The 19647-nt window shown below is 41.5% G+C and overlaps 2 protein-coding genes across 2 annotated transcripts; both read right to left on the reverse strand.

The window, feature by feature from the left end:
• Positions 1–2214: 2214 nt before the first annotated feature.
• Positions 2215–3202, reverse strand: LOC143929977 (taste receptor type 2 member 40-like). Its single transcript, XM_077453895.1, has one exon. The coding sequence runs from the start codon at positions 3176–3178 to the stop codon at positions 2270–2272; it is 909 nt and encodes a 302-aa protein (XP_077310021.1). The 5' UTR covers positions 3179–3202; the 3' UTR covers positions 2215–2269.
• An 11865-nt stretch (positions 3203–15067) lies between these two features.
• LOC143929815 (taste receptor type 2 member 40-like) lies at positions 15068–16015 on the reverse strand. The gene has a single exon (XM_077453792.1). It carries the CDS (start codon positions 16013–16015, stop codon positions 15068–15070), a length of 948 nt encoding a protein of 315 aa, XP_077309918.1.
• Positions 16016–19647: the final 3632 nt, after the last annotated feature.

Genomic DNA, 19647 nt, shown 5'->3' on the forward strand with positions numbered 1-19647 from the left:
TATTACTCCCGAGTATGATGATACCACATGTGTAACACTTTTACACAGCGTGGCCACATACAGAGCACCAACATGCACCTTGGGGAATTCTGGAGCATAAATTACACATCTAATTTCCTGATTACCTCTTATACCTTTGAAGGCCCTGGAGTACCAGGACAATGAAAACACCCCAAAAATTACCCAATTTTGGAAAGAAAACAACCCAACATATAATCTATGTGGCACATTGAGTCTTTTTTTTTTTATTACATTTGTTTTTATTGAAAAGATTTAATGTATACAGTAACTTAAAACATAAACAGTGAGGCTTTACATGTGATTCACATTCATAGGGTTGTAATGTATATTATTGGAATCTTGCTATAAACATTTCCATCTAGGGTATTATTACTGTTAAAGTTGTGTGACAACACTGACCTCATTGCAAAACATTAGATAGTGCAAAGAGAAGGAAAGTAAAAACAAAAGTCAATTAACGCAACTTAAATCTATTGAGAAAGTCTCGACATCTCAGCATGAAGGTCTACACAGGCAACCTCGGGAGCTACTGCCTCTCCCCATTTGGGGCCAAATCTTATAATCTATCGACGTTCCGCCCAGGACGACCAAAATTTCCACTGAAAGTCAAAGGGCCGTTTTGTACCTTGTCTACATGCCAATATGTGCTCAAAAGCAAAATTATATTTCACCATATCTATTACTTCTGATATATTAGGTGCTAGGTTCATCTTCCATTTTCTGGCTATAAGCATCCTTGCAGCCAACAGAATATGAGTGACTATTCTGCGAGAGTCAGGCGGGAAAGAGTCTACACCTATATTAAGAATGGCTAAAGCTGCTGTAGGGGGAGTGATTATCATATGGATGAGTATTGATGGCTGAGTATTGATGGTGGGATGACCGAGTATGGATGATGGGATGGATGAGTATGGAAGTATGGATGGAGGGATGGATGAGTATTGATGGGCGAGTATGGATGGCGGGATGACCGAGTATGGATAGCAGGATGGCCGAGTATGGATGGTGGGATGGATGAGTGTGGATGGCGGGATGGATGAGTATGGATGGAGGGATGGATGAGTATTGATGGCTGAGCATGGATGGATGAGTAATAGAGGGATGGCTGGGCATGGATGGATGAGTATTGATGGCTGAGTAATAGAGGGAGGGCTGAGCATGGATGAATGGATGGCTGGGATGAGTGCTGGAATTGTAACAGAGCAGCGCTGTGGGCACTACACATCTGGCCCACAATGCTGCTGCATATGATCTCTCCCCTCTCCGCTCACACTGTACAGAGAGGGGAGAGAGGAATCGGATATCTTGCCAGTTTGTTTACATGTGATCGCTCTGTCATTTGACGGAGCAATCACGTGCTAAATGGCCGCTGTCACCAGGTATTTACTGTGATCCGTGATGTGCCGAGTCCTCTGGACCCGGTACGTCACGGATGCTCCCGCGTGCGTGTCCCAGGGGGCGCACGGGAGCGCGATTCTGGGAGGACATAATAGTACGCCCTCTCAGAGTTATCAAACTGCCCTGCATGCGCACTTTAGAAAGGACACGTTTGTGCCGTTTCTAAAGGGATTATGCCATGACTGAGTGACGTCACACGACTCCAGACAGTCACAGACCGGCCAGTCCGGGGCCCCGGGATGAAGAGGGGTTAAGATGGACGCTTTCAGCCAGCGGGCACAGCAGTGACATCGCAGGCTTCGTTTTCAGGTAAGTGGCACATAATGGGCTACTGTGTGATGCATAGTACCATTATGTTTTACCTTTACAGGGAAATAAAGAGTTTAAGAATGCTTAAAATATTGATTACTTGTAGCTCCTCGTTTAACAACCAATTAGTTTAACAACCTGGTCGCTGGAGCGGAACCTGGTGATGAGATCCTGTATTATATCTAATTTATGATCAAACACCCCTATGTTATGTCATTGTGTTAAATAGAATTTGTCTAAAATAAATATATAGACATTAGAATGCCCATGTAACTACAACATTGAACATCTGGCATCAGGACTGAATTTCAATTTTTACTAAACATTTGGAAAATGTAATCAGAATAATAGTAACAGGGAAATAAAATAGCTTTGAATAACTGAAATAATTTTTAGTTTGTCTCTAAACAAGATACATTTATAATCTGTTATGTCAAGTTTTCATCATATAATTCTAAAACATCGAAATAGATAAAAAATTCCAGCTCACATACACACACACACAGACACACACAGACACACACACAGACACACACACACATTAGCAAGTAGTAACGGGGACTTCAGTATTGCTCACACTAGATTTCATACCCAGTACCTGCTTCAGAGCATTTAACAATTTTATGTTTCTCATGATTAGAATAATAGCATTTACTGTTGGGAAAGTGGAAATAACAATGTTACATACTATTGCTGTTTCGATATCCAGGACATATACTGGGTTGTTTATAAAACTAAATGTCCCATAAAAAATTAAATAAAGTATCAGTAGAGCCGTCACTGTTTTAGCAGCTGATAAGTGAGTCCTGATTCTGGAATGACCAAGTCCTTCATTATTTTGTCTCATCCTTGTCATGTGCTTACACAGAGAAGTGATGATGGTCCCACCTGCCAAGAAAATTATTACAAATGCCAAAGAAGCAACTAAAACGTATAAGTAAAATATACAATTACATTTACTCTCGTAGGGATAAATTGATTCTTCTAATGTCACATTCCCTGTAATGTTTAAGGCTGTGATGGAATAGCCCGTGTACAGATCCCATAGGGCTGGCATTCCAACTGACCAAGACAGAACAACTGAGAACACAAGTAGCCAAGGTACCACAACAGGAATATTTGCTTTGATTTTATAAAATAAAGGTCCATTGAGGTTGACGATCTTCACACAATAGTATAAACAGAGGCAGGTGGAGCACCAGAGGCTGGACAATGACAGAGATGCTATAAGAGCTGTCACTAAATTATTTACAAAGTCGTCATTGTAGGCATCTAAACATATGTAGAATGACACCTCTACTATGTCATTAGCAATTTGCAGACAGATGTTGGAAATCCCAATAGCATTAAGAATGAGATTGCAAGGATTATGCTTACATGTTTTTAGCCACTCCAGAAAGTGAACAAATAAGATGAAGATATTTCCAGATACACCAGTTACAAAAAGCATACTATGGACAGCTATATCTGCAAAGGATAAACTATCCATGATGATGATGATAGCTTTGTTTCTGGATTATTAATAAAATCTTTCTCCAATTAGGGTCTGGTTTATTTAAATAGTTGAAGTTTGTTAGTTCTTTATGCCAAACAAGTCATCAAGAGTTCTTTTTAGGTCTCGGGTTGCAGATGTCTGTTGTAATAAAAGCTGATTTAATAGATGTATGAGTTCTGGTATGTCTTCGTATGTTATTGGAGTTTCAAAGGTTGCCTAATTTTTCACCTCTGCTTGCGTTAAGCAAAATCTCAGGCTCTGTATTACATATTAGTAGAGAGCATATCAAAAAGAATGTATTTGCAAGTCAATATGACACCTGTCAATCGTTTTTTTTTTCATATTGCCTTATGACAAATTATGTGGTTTTTGTTTGCCATATGTTTCTACCACATTTGCATGATCTCCTTGACAGAGAATTTGTGTGGAGTGAGGGAATGACAGATTTGTAATAACAAGTATATGGTGTTCAGACCAGAGCCTCGAGTTGCATATCTGTTCAGTCAAGCTCATCCGATATGTAGAAGTATTTTTTGAGAGTCTAAAATGTTGAGAGTTATCGATTGCAGCTGTTTTCTAAAGCCATAGATAATCACATAAAAGTGTTTTTAAATGGTATGATGGCCAAGCTTAATACTTTTGGTACGGTGAAAAATCAGAAATCATCTTCCAGTGATATTTTTTCAGCATATTATAAATTCTGAATGGGTTCTATATTTTACTGCACACTTCAGTTTAGATTTTTTTTTATTTGCGTTGCCATACTAAATAAACCTATGTGTCCAGTTGGTTTCCGCTAGCAATGCAAATACCAACTTTGGGGTTGTTAGACAGCCAAAAGCAAACATTCATACAGAAAGAATATACATAGATTGCATTAATCTTAGAAGCGTTACATATGTTTTTCAACCCTTTCATCCTTGCACTATACATACCAAGTGTTAAAATCACTGGTAAAATTAAAAATCTCTTGACAAAGTTTGACAACACATGGAAACCATGGATTAAATACTATATGTCAGACAACTTTGACAATGGAATACTCTCGTCATGGTGATTGATGCTCTTTCAAGGATTATAACACAATGTTTCTGTAAAATCTGCCTTCTGTCATCCTCCCCTCTCATTATCCTTTATATTCTTTCATTTCCTTTTATTATTTTCTTTTCCATTGTTCATTCAAGGACTATTATCTTTTTCAAACTCAGTCTTTTCTTAAAATACAGTATTAGTTATAAACAAATATTTGAAGTTAAGGTTAAACGCTTGTGAAATTCAAATCTCTAACTAGATATATTAATACATACTCTGGTTTAGAGAATTTATTTTTTGTTTTTTATAACTCTCTAGTTATAATCATTCTTTTTACACACAAGATTATCTATTATCTTAACATTATACGGAGTATTTATCATTTTCTTTTATTGACATTGGGAAAACTGAAGTCTATTATAATCTATTCTTGCAACGTCATATTATTCTCTTATAATTGTCTAAATAATCTGTATTTGTTAATATTCAATTTTTTTTTTAATAAATCTTATATCATTTACAGGACCTGGCATAGGAAGTTTATGTGATTATCTTTTATAGTTTTACACACCAAAAGATATTTACTCATATACCACCTCTCTATTTGGGCTTTGTTTTCCTACCATTCTTTTGATATTTGGCTAACATTCATACTATTAATTATTGTATTTAATCTATCAAATTCAAATTACTTGTGTGTATAGATAATATGTACTACTGCATTTTCAGTTTGTGCCCATAACAGGTACAAAATGTAGTCTATTATTAAAGGGTCATTATGCTCAAAAGTGGTAAACAGGTATAGGTGAAGTCTACTGGACTGAGCTAGATTTTTATGCTGTAACCTTTGGGAGAGCCCTTTCTTGCCCTTGCTTTCCAAGAAAAAATGATGATGGTCGAATCTGTTTAGCGCATTAGCATTTGTTCAATTGGCATCCATCCTCTTTGCATTTTGATGGTGGTTGTCATGCAATTAACACTGGAAAAGAAGATCATAATTTTAATATTTTTTACCCAAAAGATACATAGAATATTTCTATGTATAGAAATACGTGCTGCAAGTGAGGCTATAGTAGAAGCTACTGCCCTGTGGGTAAGTCATCCAGTGTTTACCAAAAATTTAATAACTGAAAGACTGTTTAAGAGTTTTGTAGCTCTGGTTTTGTTTGACTTTGATGCATAACGCAATAAAGCGATGCATACAAATTCATGTTAGTTGAACACTCAACCAGATGTAAATGTCTACCTTGATATTTGATAGAAATAGAAAACAAATAAGCTCTAATCTGTTTTATTTTTAAGAAATAGACATGAACTGACGATTTGATATGAACCAAATCTGTGGGTGGCTTCCCTAGGAACCAATGACTTCTTGGGCAATCTCTTCAAAGGGGCAGGGTTAGCAGTAGGGATGACCTTCGAGTTTGAGTCGAACATTGCCTGTTCGGCGAACAGTGAACAATTTGGGGTATTCGCGGCAAATTCGAAAAGCCACGGAACACCATGTACAAGTGCTAAAGTGCTAATTTTAAAGGCTAATATTCAAGTTATTGTCCTAAAAGTGTTTGGGGACCTGGGTCCTGCCCCAGGGGACATGTATCAATGCAAAAAAAGTTTTAAAAACAGAGCAGTGATTTTAATAATGCTTAAAGTGAAACAATAAAAGTGTAATATTCCTTTAAATTTCGTACCTGGGGGGGTCTATAGTTTGCCTGTAAAGGGGCGCATGTTTCCCATGCTTAGAACTGTCCCTGCAAGTGTCATTTCTGCAGGAAAAAAAGTCATTTAAAATCACTCACGGCTATAATGAATTGTCGGCTCCCCATAATACAGAGAACAGTCATTGAAAGTCATTGATAAAAAATAGCATGGAGTTCCCCCTAAAAATCCATACCAGACCCTTTATCCGAGCACGCAACCTGGCAGGCCACAGGAAAAGAGGGGGGACCAGAGAGCGCCCCCCTCCTGAACCATACCAGGCCACATGCCCTCAACATTGGGAGGATGCTTTGGGGGTCTGTGACCCCTCAAAGCACCTTGTCCCCATGTTGATGAGGACAAGGGCCTCATCCCCACAACCCTGGCCAGTGGTTGTGGTGGTCTGCGGGCGGGGGGCTTATTAGAATCTGGAAGCCCACTTTAACAAGGGAACCCCCAGATTTCAGCCCCCCTCTGTTTGAAATGGTAAGGGGATACAAAAGTACCCCTACCATTTCACAAAGAAAGTGTAAAAGAATGTTAAAAAAGACACACACACCGTTGAAAAAGTCCTTTATTAAAAATAAAAAAAATAAAAAAAAGATTCCAGCGGGGGTAATCCACTCTTGCTATCCAGCGATGCATGATCATTTCGCAGGTTTAAAAACCACCTGATAGGCTTCCCCGTCAGTCTCAATGGGTATGACAAGATCACTGTGGATTACGTCTTTCTTAATATCATAGAATGACACACCTGGGACATGATATTGTAAGCTCTTGTACACACGGTCGGAGATTCCAACGGAATGTGTCCTATCGGACCGTTTTGTCGGATAATCCGACTGTGTGTGGTCTCCATCGGACTGTTTCCGTCGGAGTTTCCGACGGACCAAGTTTTCCAACTTGTCCGTAAAATTTTCCGACAAAATGCTCCGATCGGACATACTCCGATCATGTGTAGCCTACTCCGACGGACAAAGTGCCACGCATGCTCAGATCAAATTCCTAGACCAAAGCTATTGGCTACTAGCCTGAATGTAGTCCCGTCGTAACGAAATAACGTCATCACGTTATGTACAATCGGATTTTCCGACAACTTTGTCCGACCGTGTGTATGCAACAGTTTCAGACAAAATCCGTCGGACAAAATCCGTCGGACAAAATCCAACGGATTTGGTTGTTAGAATGTCCGACCGTGTGTACAAGGGCTAAGACAACTCCAGAGGTCCCTTCCCATGGTTTTTGACATTTTCCTTGCTGGTGTGTGCCTTTTAGGCTAGCACTCTGTCCCCAAGATAAAGGTCAAAATATGCCTTAAACTCTCATGGTGGGGTAAGTGATGAGCAGCCTTTAGAATACAGTTGTAATTCCAGACCATTTTTGTTAATTAATGTGAAAATATTGCCTTCTGCTGCTCTGCTGCAGTCATAAATAGTTACCTTAATGGTGGTATTACTATTACAACAAAATAAAAGCTTTTATTTTATTGTGGGAGAGAATCATCATCGTGAGTCATTATGTTTCTGTTAGCAGATTGGCAGGGATTTGCACATTGTGATTGACGATGGATGACCTACATATATGGATGATATAATTGGCATTGAATTATTTTTTTTTTCTTTAAAATACTTTCTCTACAGTGTCTGTGTGTTTATTTACTTTTTCAATATTTTGTTTTGAATGAAGTGAATGAGTACCTTGTATAAATTCATATAGAGGGGAAGGTCGGATATCCATGCTCCTCTTTATTCTAAAGGGGCCTACTTTCTGATAAGTTTCTGCCCTACAGACCCTCACATTCATGGAGTTGTGGGGATGAGGCCTTAGTTGCTGGGGACAAGGGACATGCAAATGTTGAGGGCATGTGGACTGGCATGGCTCTGGAGGTGCATGTCTAGATAAGGGTCTAGGAAAGCCCCATACACACTATCAGTTTTTCCTTCAGATTTACCAAAACCATATAATATGAGGTCAAACCTTAGAAGTTTCAATTTGTATACAATCAGGCAGGCCCTTGCACTGCATGGTTTTGGTAAATCTGAAGGAAAAACTCAGCAGAAAAACTGATAGTGTGTATGGGGCTTAAGTTTTTTTGCAGAGATCATATGCCATTTTTTTTTTGCTTAGCATACCAGGCCTTTTGGGTCTGATATGAATATTAAGGATAACCCCAAACCAAAATTTAAAAAAAAATTGCGTAGGGGTCCCCCTCAAAAACCATACCGGACCCTTCAGGTCTGGCATGGATTTTAAGGGGAAGTCCACGCCAAAATTTAGAAAAAAAATGGTGTGGCGGTCCACCCAAAAATCCATACCAGACCCTTATCTGAGCACGCAACCTGGCAGGCTGCAGGAAAAGAGGGGGAGACGAGAGAGCATCCCCCCTCCTGAACTGTACCAGGCCACATGCCCTCAACATGGGGAGGGTGCTTTGGGGTAGCCCCCAAAGCACCTTGTCCCCATGTTGATGGGCACAAAGGCCTCATCCCCACAACCCTTGCCGGTGGTTGTGGGGGTCTGCGGGCGGGGGGCTTAACAGAATCTGGAAGCCCCTTTAACAGGGGACCTCCAGATCCCGGGCCTCCACCCCGTGTGAAATGGTAACGGGGTACAAATGTACCCCTATCATTTCACAAAAAAAGTGTGAAAATGGTAAAAATTACATTACATGGCTTGGGACAAGTCCTTTATTAAAAATAAAAAATAAAACTGTCCCACAAAGCTTCTTCTTCTTCTCTTGCTCCGCCGATGGACCGAAAAAAAAACGCGATCGACCCACCTCCATGGGAGGCACCGGCCATATGACGCTTCTTCGCTTTGACAGCTCTTTTATAACGATGACATCGCTGGGTGACCCCGCTCCCCTCTGATGCATGACATCCCTATGGCTTCCCTGTAGCCTTGGTTATAAAAGAGCTGTCAAAGCGAAGACGCGTCATATGGCGGATCCTTCCAATGGAGGTGGGTCGTCTCGTTTTTTTCTTTCTTTTTCGGTCCGTCGGTAGAGCAAGAGAAGAAGAAGAAGACTTCATGGGACAGTTCTATTTTTTAATTTTTTTAATAAAGAACTTGTCCCAAGCCGTGTCATGTCATTTTTACCATCTTCACACTTTTTTTGTGAAAGGGTATAGACCAGGGATATGCAATTAGCGGACCTCCAGCTGTTGCAGAACTACAATTCCCATGAGGCATAGCAAGACTCTGACAACCACAAGCATGACACCCAGAGGCAGAGGCATGATGGGACTTGTAGTTTTGCAGCAGCTGGAGGTCTGCTAATTGCATATCCCTGGTGTAGACTTTTAAAGGGTGTTCTGCGGCTTTCGAATTTGCCACGAACACCCCAAATTGTTCACTATTCGGCAAACAGGCGAGTACCCGACTTGAACATCGGGCTCATCCCTACTTGAGAATGTCCATAGCAACTAAAAAGTGCCCTTTTACGTAAAAAAAAACGGTTTTAGGCCAGCTAGAAAACAGCGATGATATATTAGAATCCCTTGCAGAATTGAGCAATAGTGATTTGTGGGAAAATTCATCATCAAACACTGAAAGTAACGACAGCTACAATTCTGCAACTGAGCAAATGTCAGTGTTTTTAATTTGATTACATTTTTTAATACATTTTATTATTATTATATTATTATATGTTATAATTATTTATAGTTATTTATTATTATATATATTATAATTTATGATTTTGTGTTCCAAACTTTATCATACCCGGGATGTCTGCTAGACTCTCGTTTGGACAGATTTAAAGGGGTTGTAAAGGTTCATTTTTTATTTTCTAAATAGGTTCCTTTAAGCTAGTGCATTGTTGGTTCACTTAACTTTTCCTTCGATTTCCCTTCTAAATGTTTTTTTTTCTTTGTTTTCTTTGTCTGACTTTCTCACTTCCTGTTCCTCCTCAGTAAGCTGTTCAGTAAGCTGTTCTGGCTGACTAACCACCGCTCGGGTGATGGTGTGAAGTTTACTTAGGAGAAACAGGAAGTGAGATATTCAGACAAAGAAAAAAAACATTTAGAAGGGAAATCGAAGGAAAAGGTAAGTGAACCAACAATGCACTAGCTTAAAGGAACCTATTTAGAAAATAAAAAACAAACCTTTACAACCCCTTTAAGTGTGTTATTCCTAAGAATTACACGCCTACAATATAAAACGCCAAATTTCCATGCAAAATAATGCACCGCTTTTAGCATCAAAAATCCAACATAATCATACCACCAGGGAGGTTAAAGTATCATTCAACTTCAGTTTGTAGATGTTGAATACAGATCCTAATGGGAGTGTTGCCACTTTAAGCAAGCTACTAGGAGGCTTCAGCATGCTTTCAATAGGCTTCAAGAAGTACAGAAGCCTGCTAGCAGCTTGCTTAAAGTGGCATTCAACACTCCCATTAGGATCAACATTTACAAACTGGAGTTGAATAGAACTTTAAAAGCTTCAACACAGCTTGCTGAAAGCTCTGCAAATGCTTTGTCAAAGCTTGATGTTACTGCTCTTATATGAGCTGAAGCCCATGTGGAACAGGCCTTAGTCTGATGCTTGCACTCTTTGTCAAGTGAACTACAACGAAAGCGAAAAAATGTGAATATGGACTTTTTAGGCATAGACACAACAACAAGGTTAAAATGTACAAATCTTTATTCACAATACTCATAAAGGTTCGCTATAATGGCCAACTTAATATAAAACTCATCATCAAAAACAATGCACTATGAAGGTGAACACAAGGTATATTCCCCCTGATATAACCATGTACAGGAGCTGTATGATGATCTCCTGTAGTTCTATTTTCTGGGCTTCTGACTCTAATTATGCAATTGTTAAACTAGGACATGTGACTCAAAAACCACAAAAAACTGGCAGAATGGTTATAGCCAAGATGACCGCTCAATCAGCTTGGGTACATTCAGCCTACCCATATATGGTTCAGATCTTGCCCGATTCCTGCTGAACCGGCCGAAGTTCGAATCATCTATGGCCGGCTTTAGAGCTGATGCTGCACTTTGATTTGCGTTTTCATGTTTCAACAGTCTCCATTTACCTTTGCAATAAAGAAAAGGTGTTCTGTACACAGAATGAGTGTCTGTGCTTTTTATCAGGCTCAATTCTGAACTTTAAATTGTATTTTAACCCTTATATAGAATATAGTGAATAAAGGAAAAAATTGTGGCGCTTAATCTTTCAACATGAATGTCTATTCAACATTACTGTGAAAAAATGTGTATTAAATAAACAATAATACCACCCAGTGACAAGTGAACATTATATATAAATAAATATAAATAAACATAATGTAAGAAAAGTCCATAAAGTTTCTGATATGTCCTTTAAATATAGTGTCTTCTTATTCCATCCACCACACCAAAGTGCCAGTGACTCCACTCCCTTAAGAAATGCACTCACCGATTTCCAATGCTTACACTTATGTGTCAGGCTAAAGCACTTTAAAGCCACACAGAAAGGGTTAAATCGACTATCCAATATCCAACTGTGTATGAAAGCATCCCTCCACGTGTAAAATAATAAAGGTGCTCCAATAGTGTAATAAAGCATAAACCAGTTTATTAAAAACACTTCAACCTTTACACTCACATTTCACAAAACCAAAACCAGCAATACACAGTGTTGGACTGTGGCCATGGCGGACCCGAGGTGTGCAGGCATTTACCGTATCTCTCACCCACTCGTCTGTGTCTGGATGCAGTATCGAATCACCACTTCCTGGTTCGGCATCAAGCGTCACACCTCACTAGTGATGATTGGCATACAGCCATACAGTGATGATTGCCATACAGCCACATGTTTTCGTCAGTTTGTGACGAAAACATGTTTTCATCACAAACTGACTTATTCATGGGATTGGCTGCACGGCACGACAATTATTCCTTTTATACCCCTCATGTCAATAAAATGTTGGAGATTTCTACACGGTGCCTGCTCACAACTCGTGTCCCCGCAGACATAATGCCCCGATCATCTAGATCATTTGTGAGCAGTCATAAACCATTTGTAACTTATATCATATCAAATACAAGAATATTTCCCTCACATAGATCATATGTTCCCCCCTATCCCCCCTTCAGTCTATTATAAATGCTGCTGCTAGACTAATACATCTCACTAATCGATCTGTGACTGCCGCTCCTCTCTGCCAATCCCTTCACTGGCTTCCCCTACCCCACCATGTAAAATTCAAAATGCTAACCATAGCATACAAAGCCATCCACAACATTGCCCCCACCAACCTCATCTGCAGATATCACCCAAATTGTCCCCTCCGCTCCTCCCAGGACCCCCTGCTCTCTAGCTCCCTTGTTACTTCCTCCCATGCTCACCTTCAGGACTTTTCCAGAGCCTCTCCCATCCTCTGGAACTCCCTGCCCCAGTCTGTCCCATTAGCCCCTACCCTGTCCACCTTTAGGATATCCCTGAAAACTCAATTATTCAAGGAAGCCTATTCCACACCCACCTAACTGTCCCTGGGCCACCACCATCAAATTATTCTCTACAGCTATTACTGTTTGTACCACCACCCCCTCCCTTTAGAATGTAAGCTCTACGTGCAGGGCCCTCCTGTACCTTTAGTATTGAACTGTACTGTAATTGTGTTGCCCCCCCCTATACATTGTAAAGCGCTGCGTAACTGTTGGCGCTATATAAATTGGGTATAATAATAATAATATGTTAGATTGCTCAGATCATTACCTCAAGATCACTCTAACATGATTTCCTATAGGTATATATTTCAATATGCCCTACAATCATATCAATTAATTATTAAAAAGGAAAGCTTCCATAAATTTATGTAAAACTTATGTTACCAACACATCAGCCTGCTGGTTCAAGCCATTAGTGAGAATAACATTAAAAATAAAATGACAAATGAGTAAAAATAAACAATATTAAAATAATAAAATAAGAATGAATGGCTGGAATCCACAGCACAGCACCATATCTCTTCCACGATGAATGTGAATTATGTATACCAAAACACATACTATGTAAACCTGCATAGTTACATGTGATCATAATATCCCAAATAGCCCACATAACCAGTCATAGCATCCTGAACAACCACTGGTATGTGTCAGCTATAGTTGACAGTTCATATTATTTAAAGTGGCAGCCAGAGGCGTAACTAGAAACCTCAGGGCCCCGGTGCAAGAAATCAGGAAGGGCCCCCCCCCCGAAAAGCATGATTTTAAAACTATATTTTTTTTCCACTGTACAACAAAGTAAAACATTTCTGTGCAGCCTGTGTCCCGAGTGGAACTTGTGTCACCAGTGCAGTGGTGGCCGTGGAGAGGGGTGGTGGTACTGGAGGTGGGTGGCGGTGGTGGTACTGGAGGGGGATGGTGGTCCTGGAGAGGGGTGGTGGTGGTACTGGAGGTGGATGGTAGTGGTACTGGAGGGAATAGTGGTCCCGGAGAGGGCTGGTGGTGGTACTGGAGGGGGATGGTGGTCCTGGAGAGGGGTGGCGGTGGTACTGGAGGTGGGTGGCGGTGGGACTGGAGGTGGGTGGCAGTGGTGGTACTGAAGGGGGGGTGGTGGTACTGGAGAGGGGTGGCGGTCCTGGAGAGGGGTGGCGGTACTGGAGAGGGGTGGCGGTGGTACTGGAGGTGGGTGGCGATGGTACTGGAGCGGCATGGTGGTTCTGGAGGTGGGTGGTGGTACTGGAGAGGCATGGTGGTCCTGGAGAGGGGTGGCGGTACTGGAGAGGGGTGGCGGTGGTACTGGAGGTGGGTGGCAATGGTACTGGAGCGGCATGGTGGTTCTGGAGGTGGGTGGTGGTACTAGAGAGGCATGGTGGTCCTGGAGAGGGGTGGCGGTGGTACTGGAGGTGGGTGGCATGGTGGTGGTACTGGAGAGGGGGTGGCGGTGGTACTGGAGGTGGGTGGCACGGGGGTGGTGGTCCTGGAGGTGGGTGGCACGGGGGTGGTGGTACTGGACATCAGGATCCCCAGATACCCCCCCTTACTTTAGGGTCCCTAGACAGTCACCCCCCTTAAAGAGGTTTCTCTGTACCTTGCTGGACTCTGCTGTGCACCTTGGCCCCCAGCAGATCTCTGTACCCCCCCCCCCCACCTGGGGGGAGGCAGCGATCAGCAGCTCTATGACGTTGATGGACGGCGGGATCTTCCTGAGTCTCTGCACACACTGGAGAGGGGTCAGCATGGCTGTGAGTGGAGAGCGTGTCTCATGTAAACAGCAGCACAGAGACACCGGCACTTGGGAGTGAAGTTTCGTCCGCTCTCGCAAAGCACACAGCTGATCCTGCTCCCCCTTCGGCCCCCCCCCTCCCCTCCTCTCCTCTCTCCTGTGTTCTCCGCGGGAAATGTGAGCTTGTTCGCTTCACACCTGAATGCCCGCGGAGAACACAGGAGAGAGGAGAGGAGGGGAGGGGGGGGGGCCGAAGGGGGAGCAGGATCAGCTGTGTGCTTTGCGAGAGCGGACGAAACTTCACTCCCAAGTCCCGGTGTCTCTGTGCTGCTGTTTACATGAGACACGCTCTCCACTCACAGCCCCGTGGATAGCAACCACGCCGGGGCCCCCCCACAGTGATGGAATTCCAGGGCCCAGTCGCAACTGCGACTGTTGCGACCCTGATAATTCCGCCACTGGTGGCAGCTCAGCTTCAGGTGGGACTTTTGTTCTAGGCGCAGTGGTGGCAATTTAAATGGGGGTGGATTTTTAACTTAAATACCATCAGTTCTGAACTTATTTGCATTCTGCACGAACTTGCCTTCTTGGGCTTGAGTTCTTTTAATGGTTTAGGTTTAGGATAATCCTTAAAGACTGATTATTATATTTAATTTACAAACAAGTATTCCTACCATTATGTTAAATAGAATATGTCTTAAAAACTGATATACATATATTAGAATTAAATTACATCTGGGACCAGGACTGAATTTAAATTTGTACTAAACTTTTGAACATTTTTTGACACGGACAGCAAATAGGAAATATAACTGAAATCATTTTTAAAATTTCTCTAAACATAATACATTTATAATATGTTATACTCAATTTTCATTATATAATTCTAAACAAAACATTGAATGGATAACATCTTTCTAGCTCACACAGATACACACATATACATTAGTAAGTAGTAACAGTGACTTCAGTATTCCTGACGCTAGATTTCATACCCAGTACCTGCTTCAAAGCATTCAACAATTTTCTGTTTCCCATGATTAGAATAATTGTATTTACTGTTGGGAAAGTGGAAATAACAATGAAACATATTACTCCTGTTACTTCATCCAGGACATATACTGGGTTGTTTATAAAACTAAATGTCCCATAGAAAATCAAATAAAGTATCAGTAGAGCCGTCACTGTTTTAGCAGCTGATAAGTGAGTCCTGATTCTTGGATGACCAAGTCCTTCATTATTTTGCCTCATCCTTGACATGTGCTTACACAGAGAGGCGACGATGGTTCCACCTGCCAAGAAGATTATTACAAATGCCAAAGAAGCAGCTAAAAGGTATAGGTGAAATATACAATTACATTTACTCGCGTAGGGGTAAAATGATTCTTCTAATGTCACATTCCCTGTAATGTTTAAGGCTGTGATGGAGTAGCCCATGTACAGATCCCATAGAGCTGACATTCCAACCGACCATGACAGAACAATTGAGAACACAAGTAACCAAGGTACCACAACAGGAAGCTTTGCTTTGATTTTATAAAACAAAGGTCCATTGAAGTTGACGATCTTCACACAATAGTATAAACAGAGGCAGGTGGAGCACCAGAGACTGGACAACGACAGACATGCGGTAAGAGCTATAGTAAAACTATATACCCATTCTTCATAGTAGGCATCTGGCCATATATAGTATGAAATCTCTATCAAATCATTGGCTGTTTGCAGACAGATGTTTGAAATCCCAATGGCATTAATAATGAGAGAACAAGGATTATGCTCACGAGTTTTTAGCCACTCCAGAAAGTGAAAGATTAAGATGAAGATATTTCCAGATACTCCAGTTACAAGTAGTATACTATGGACAGCTATATCTGCAATGGATAAGCTATCCATAATGATGATGGTTGCTTTGTTTCAAGATTCTTAGTTTCTCTAATTAAGATCTGGTTTGTTAGTCTAAGGCCGCGTACACACGGGCGGATTGTCTGCCAAACTAAGTTCGTCAGACAATCCGACAGACAGTCCGTCCAAATTTTGAATGGACGGACTTGACCACACACGATGAACAGACAGTCCGCTGAAAGCGTGCGCGATGACGTACGGCACGTACGACGGGACTAGAAATAGGAAGTCGAAGACACAGCAAAGCACCCTTTGGGCTCCTTCTGCTGACTTTGCGTTAGTAGAAGTTTGGTTAGAGACGATTCGCGCTTTTCAGACTTCAGCTTAATTTGTCCGTTTACTGCGGCGCATTCTACCTGTGAGGTTTGTATCTGTCTTTCGGTACGCGTGGATCAGTTGTACCTGTTATTAGGCGCTTCTGGTCCGCTCGTTTCTGGGTTTCAGGTCGTTCTTCATAGGTCTGGCTGTTCTTCAGTGCGTTCAGTTGAGCTTGTTTGTCCAGCCGACCGTTTCAAAGCCATGGAGAGTGGACGTACTCGGGAACGAGTTCGTGCTATATTGGGGCTAATACTTTGACCCGAGCCCAGTCTGTGAACAGGGTAAGGAGGAGTTCATGGACAAAGAATTGGTTGCGCCAGCGTGACCAATTCTCACATATGCCTTTACTCCGTAAATTCCGTGAGAATAATCCTGATGATTTCAGGAATTATCTCAGGATGACGGACCCCGTTTTTCACCGTCTGCTGGCTTTGCTGACCCCTTATATCAGCAGGCAGGATACCTGCAATGCGGCAAGCCATCACTCCGGAGCAGAGGCTCGTCGCCACGTTGCGCTACTTGGCGACAGGGAGAAGCCTTCAGGACCTCAAGTTCTCGACAGGCATCTCCCCCCAGGCTCTGGGGATCATTATTCCAGAGACCTGTTCTGCCATTATTCGGGTCCTGCAGAAGGACTATATGAAGGTAAGTTTGTTCTTTTAATATTGCATTATATGCGTTATATGCATTGTATGTTTGTATTCATTTCATCATGACTTTTAATATCCATGACAGGAATATGATGTGAATGTCCCCTTTATATGAATGCATGCATTTTTTTTTTTTGTGTCATTTTTTTTGAGCTTTTTACCTTTTTGTGTCCCACGTGCATATTTGCTTTCACTAACGTCCTCAGCATTCAATCCTGGGCCCCATATACACCCACAGCCGAGACAGTTTTTCTCTATAATTCATATTGTCAGCTCCATTGTACTATTTTACTTGCCCCCCCCCACCCTTTGTATACTCTTTGTATACACCCTGTGTGTGTGTGTGTGTGTGTGTGTGTGTGTGTGTGTGTGTGTGTGTGTGTGTGTATATAGATAGATAGATAGATATAGATATAGATATAGATAGATAGAGATAGATATATAGATAGATAGATAGATAGATAGATAGATAGATAGATAGATAGATAGATAGATATAGATATAGATATAGATAGATAGATAGATATAGATAGATATAGATAGATAGATAGATATATAGATATAGATAGATAGATATAGATAGATAGAGATAGATAGATAAAGATAGATAGATATAGATAGATAGATAGATATATATGGATTGATATATATGGATTGTCAACTCATTAATTAGTCCCCCCACTCAAATTGGTTGCAGGTATTGGATACTCATTAATTAGTCCCCCCACCCCACTCAAATTGGTTGCAGGTATTGGATACTCATTAATTAGTCCCCCCACCCCAATCAAATTGGTTGCAGGTATTGGATACTCATTAATTAGTCCCCCCACCCCACTCAAATTGGTTGCAGGTATTGGATACTCATTAATTAGTCCCCCCACCCCACTCAAATTGGTTGCAGGTATTGGATACTCATTAATTAGTCCCCCCACCCCACTCAAATTGGTTGCAGGTATTGGATACTCATTAATTAGTCCCCCCACCCCAATGAAATTGGTTGCAGGTATTGGATACTCATTAATTAGTCCCCCCACCCCACTCAAATTGGTTGCAGGTATTGGATACTCATTAATTAGTCCCCCACCCCAATCAAATTGGTTGCAGGTTTTGGATACTCATTAATTAGTCCCCCCACCCCACTTACCCACCTAACTTATGTCCCCTGGTCCATCAGAGGGCTGAATAATCTGTGAATTGGTCCGCCTATTTTTTTGGGTTTTTTTGCAGAAAAAATTTTGCAATATTTCTGTTTAACTGTTGTTCCAAAATGTTTTTGAGTTTTATTTGTTATGAATTGTTTTTATTTAATGACTAATTTTTTTTCCCCTGTGTTTGACTCCCCAGTGTCCTTCCACGCCACAGGAATGGCAGACTGTGGCTTCCCAATTCGCTGCCCGTTGGGACTTTCCCAACTGCGGAGGGGCGATTGACGGGAAACATGTGAGGATTGTGCCCCCACCCCATTCGGGGTCCTACTATTGGAATTATAAGGGGTTCCATAGTGTGGTGCTAATGGCGGTGGTGTCAGCACAATGTGACTTTCTTTATGTGGATGTGGGGAAGAACGGCCGGATGTCTGACGGAGGAGTCTTTAGGCAGACCGAGTTCTGCCACCGTCTTATCACTGGTGGCCTGGACTTGCCACCAGATGCCGAGAATGTGGAGGGTCTACCGTTTGTGTTTCTAGCTGATGAAGCGTTCGGTCTGAGTGACCATCTTATGAAACCCTTCCCCCAAAGGACCCTCACCCCGGAGAGGAGGGTTTTTAATTACCGGCTGGCCAGAGCAAGAAGGGTTGTGGAGAGTGCCTTTGGCATTATGGCCAGCCGGTTCCGTCTGTTACTGACAGCGATCAACCTTGCAGAATATAAACTGAACTATGTGATTATGTGCTGCTGCATTCTGCACAATTTTCTCCGTACATTTTCAGGGAACCAGTACCTGCAGCCTATTGGGCCTGAGGCCGGACTAATATTCCCAGAACTCACAGGGCTGGATCATGCCCTTCCTGGCTTAGCCCCCCAAACAGCACGTGAGGTGCGTGACAGCTATGTCAGCTATTTTAATGGTAGGGGGGCTATTCCAATGCCAGCTGAGCAATAAAAATTTATTTTTCTTGAAATATGTATTGTCTGTTCAAATTTTTAAGTTTGGTTCTTGTTTGCTTTTCACGGTGCTTGTCTCCTACATTCTCCTAATTCAGGGATATGCAATTGGCCAACCTCCAGCTGGTGCAAAACTACGAGTCAATCATGCCTCTGGGTCTCATGCTTGTGGCTGTCAGTCTTGCTATGCTTCATGGGACTTGTAGTTCTGCAACAGCTGGATTTCCACTAATTGCATATTCCTGTCCTAGTGCATTTGTATAGCAAAGTGGTTTTTGCCAATAGTAAATAAGGCCCTTTGTGACAGAAAACACAAAATGACTTCCCAAACTGGTATTGAGTATTGAAAGAAGTAGACACACACACATCTTTTTTTTTTTTTTTGGATTTTTTAATAGTGCACATTCCAACCAGTGCCTCTTTTTTAGATATTTTTCTTTTTGTTTTGTTTGTTTTTTTTGTAATTTTTCTTTTCTTTTTTGGAAACATAGAAATATATCTATATATAAAATACTATTATCAAAAAAATACATAAAATCATATTTTTAAC

The sequence above is a fragment of the Lithobates pipiens genome, unplaced genomic scaffold, assembly GCF_037356315.1.
Source record: "Lithobates pipiens isolate NorthernLeopardFrog02 unplaced genomic scaffold, aLitPip1_a1.2 Scaffold_25, whole genome shotgun sequence".
Taxonomy (NCBI): Eukaryota; Metazoa; Chordata; class Amphibia; order Anura; family Ranidae; genus Lithobates; species Lithobates pipiens.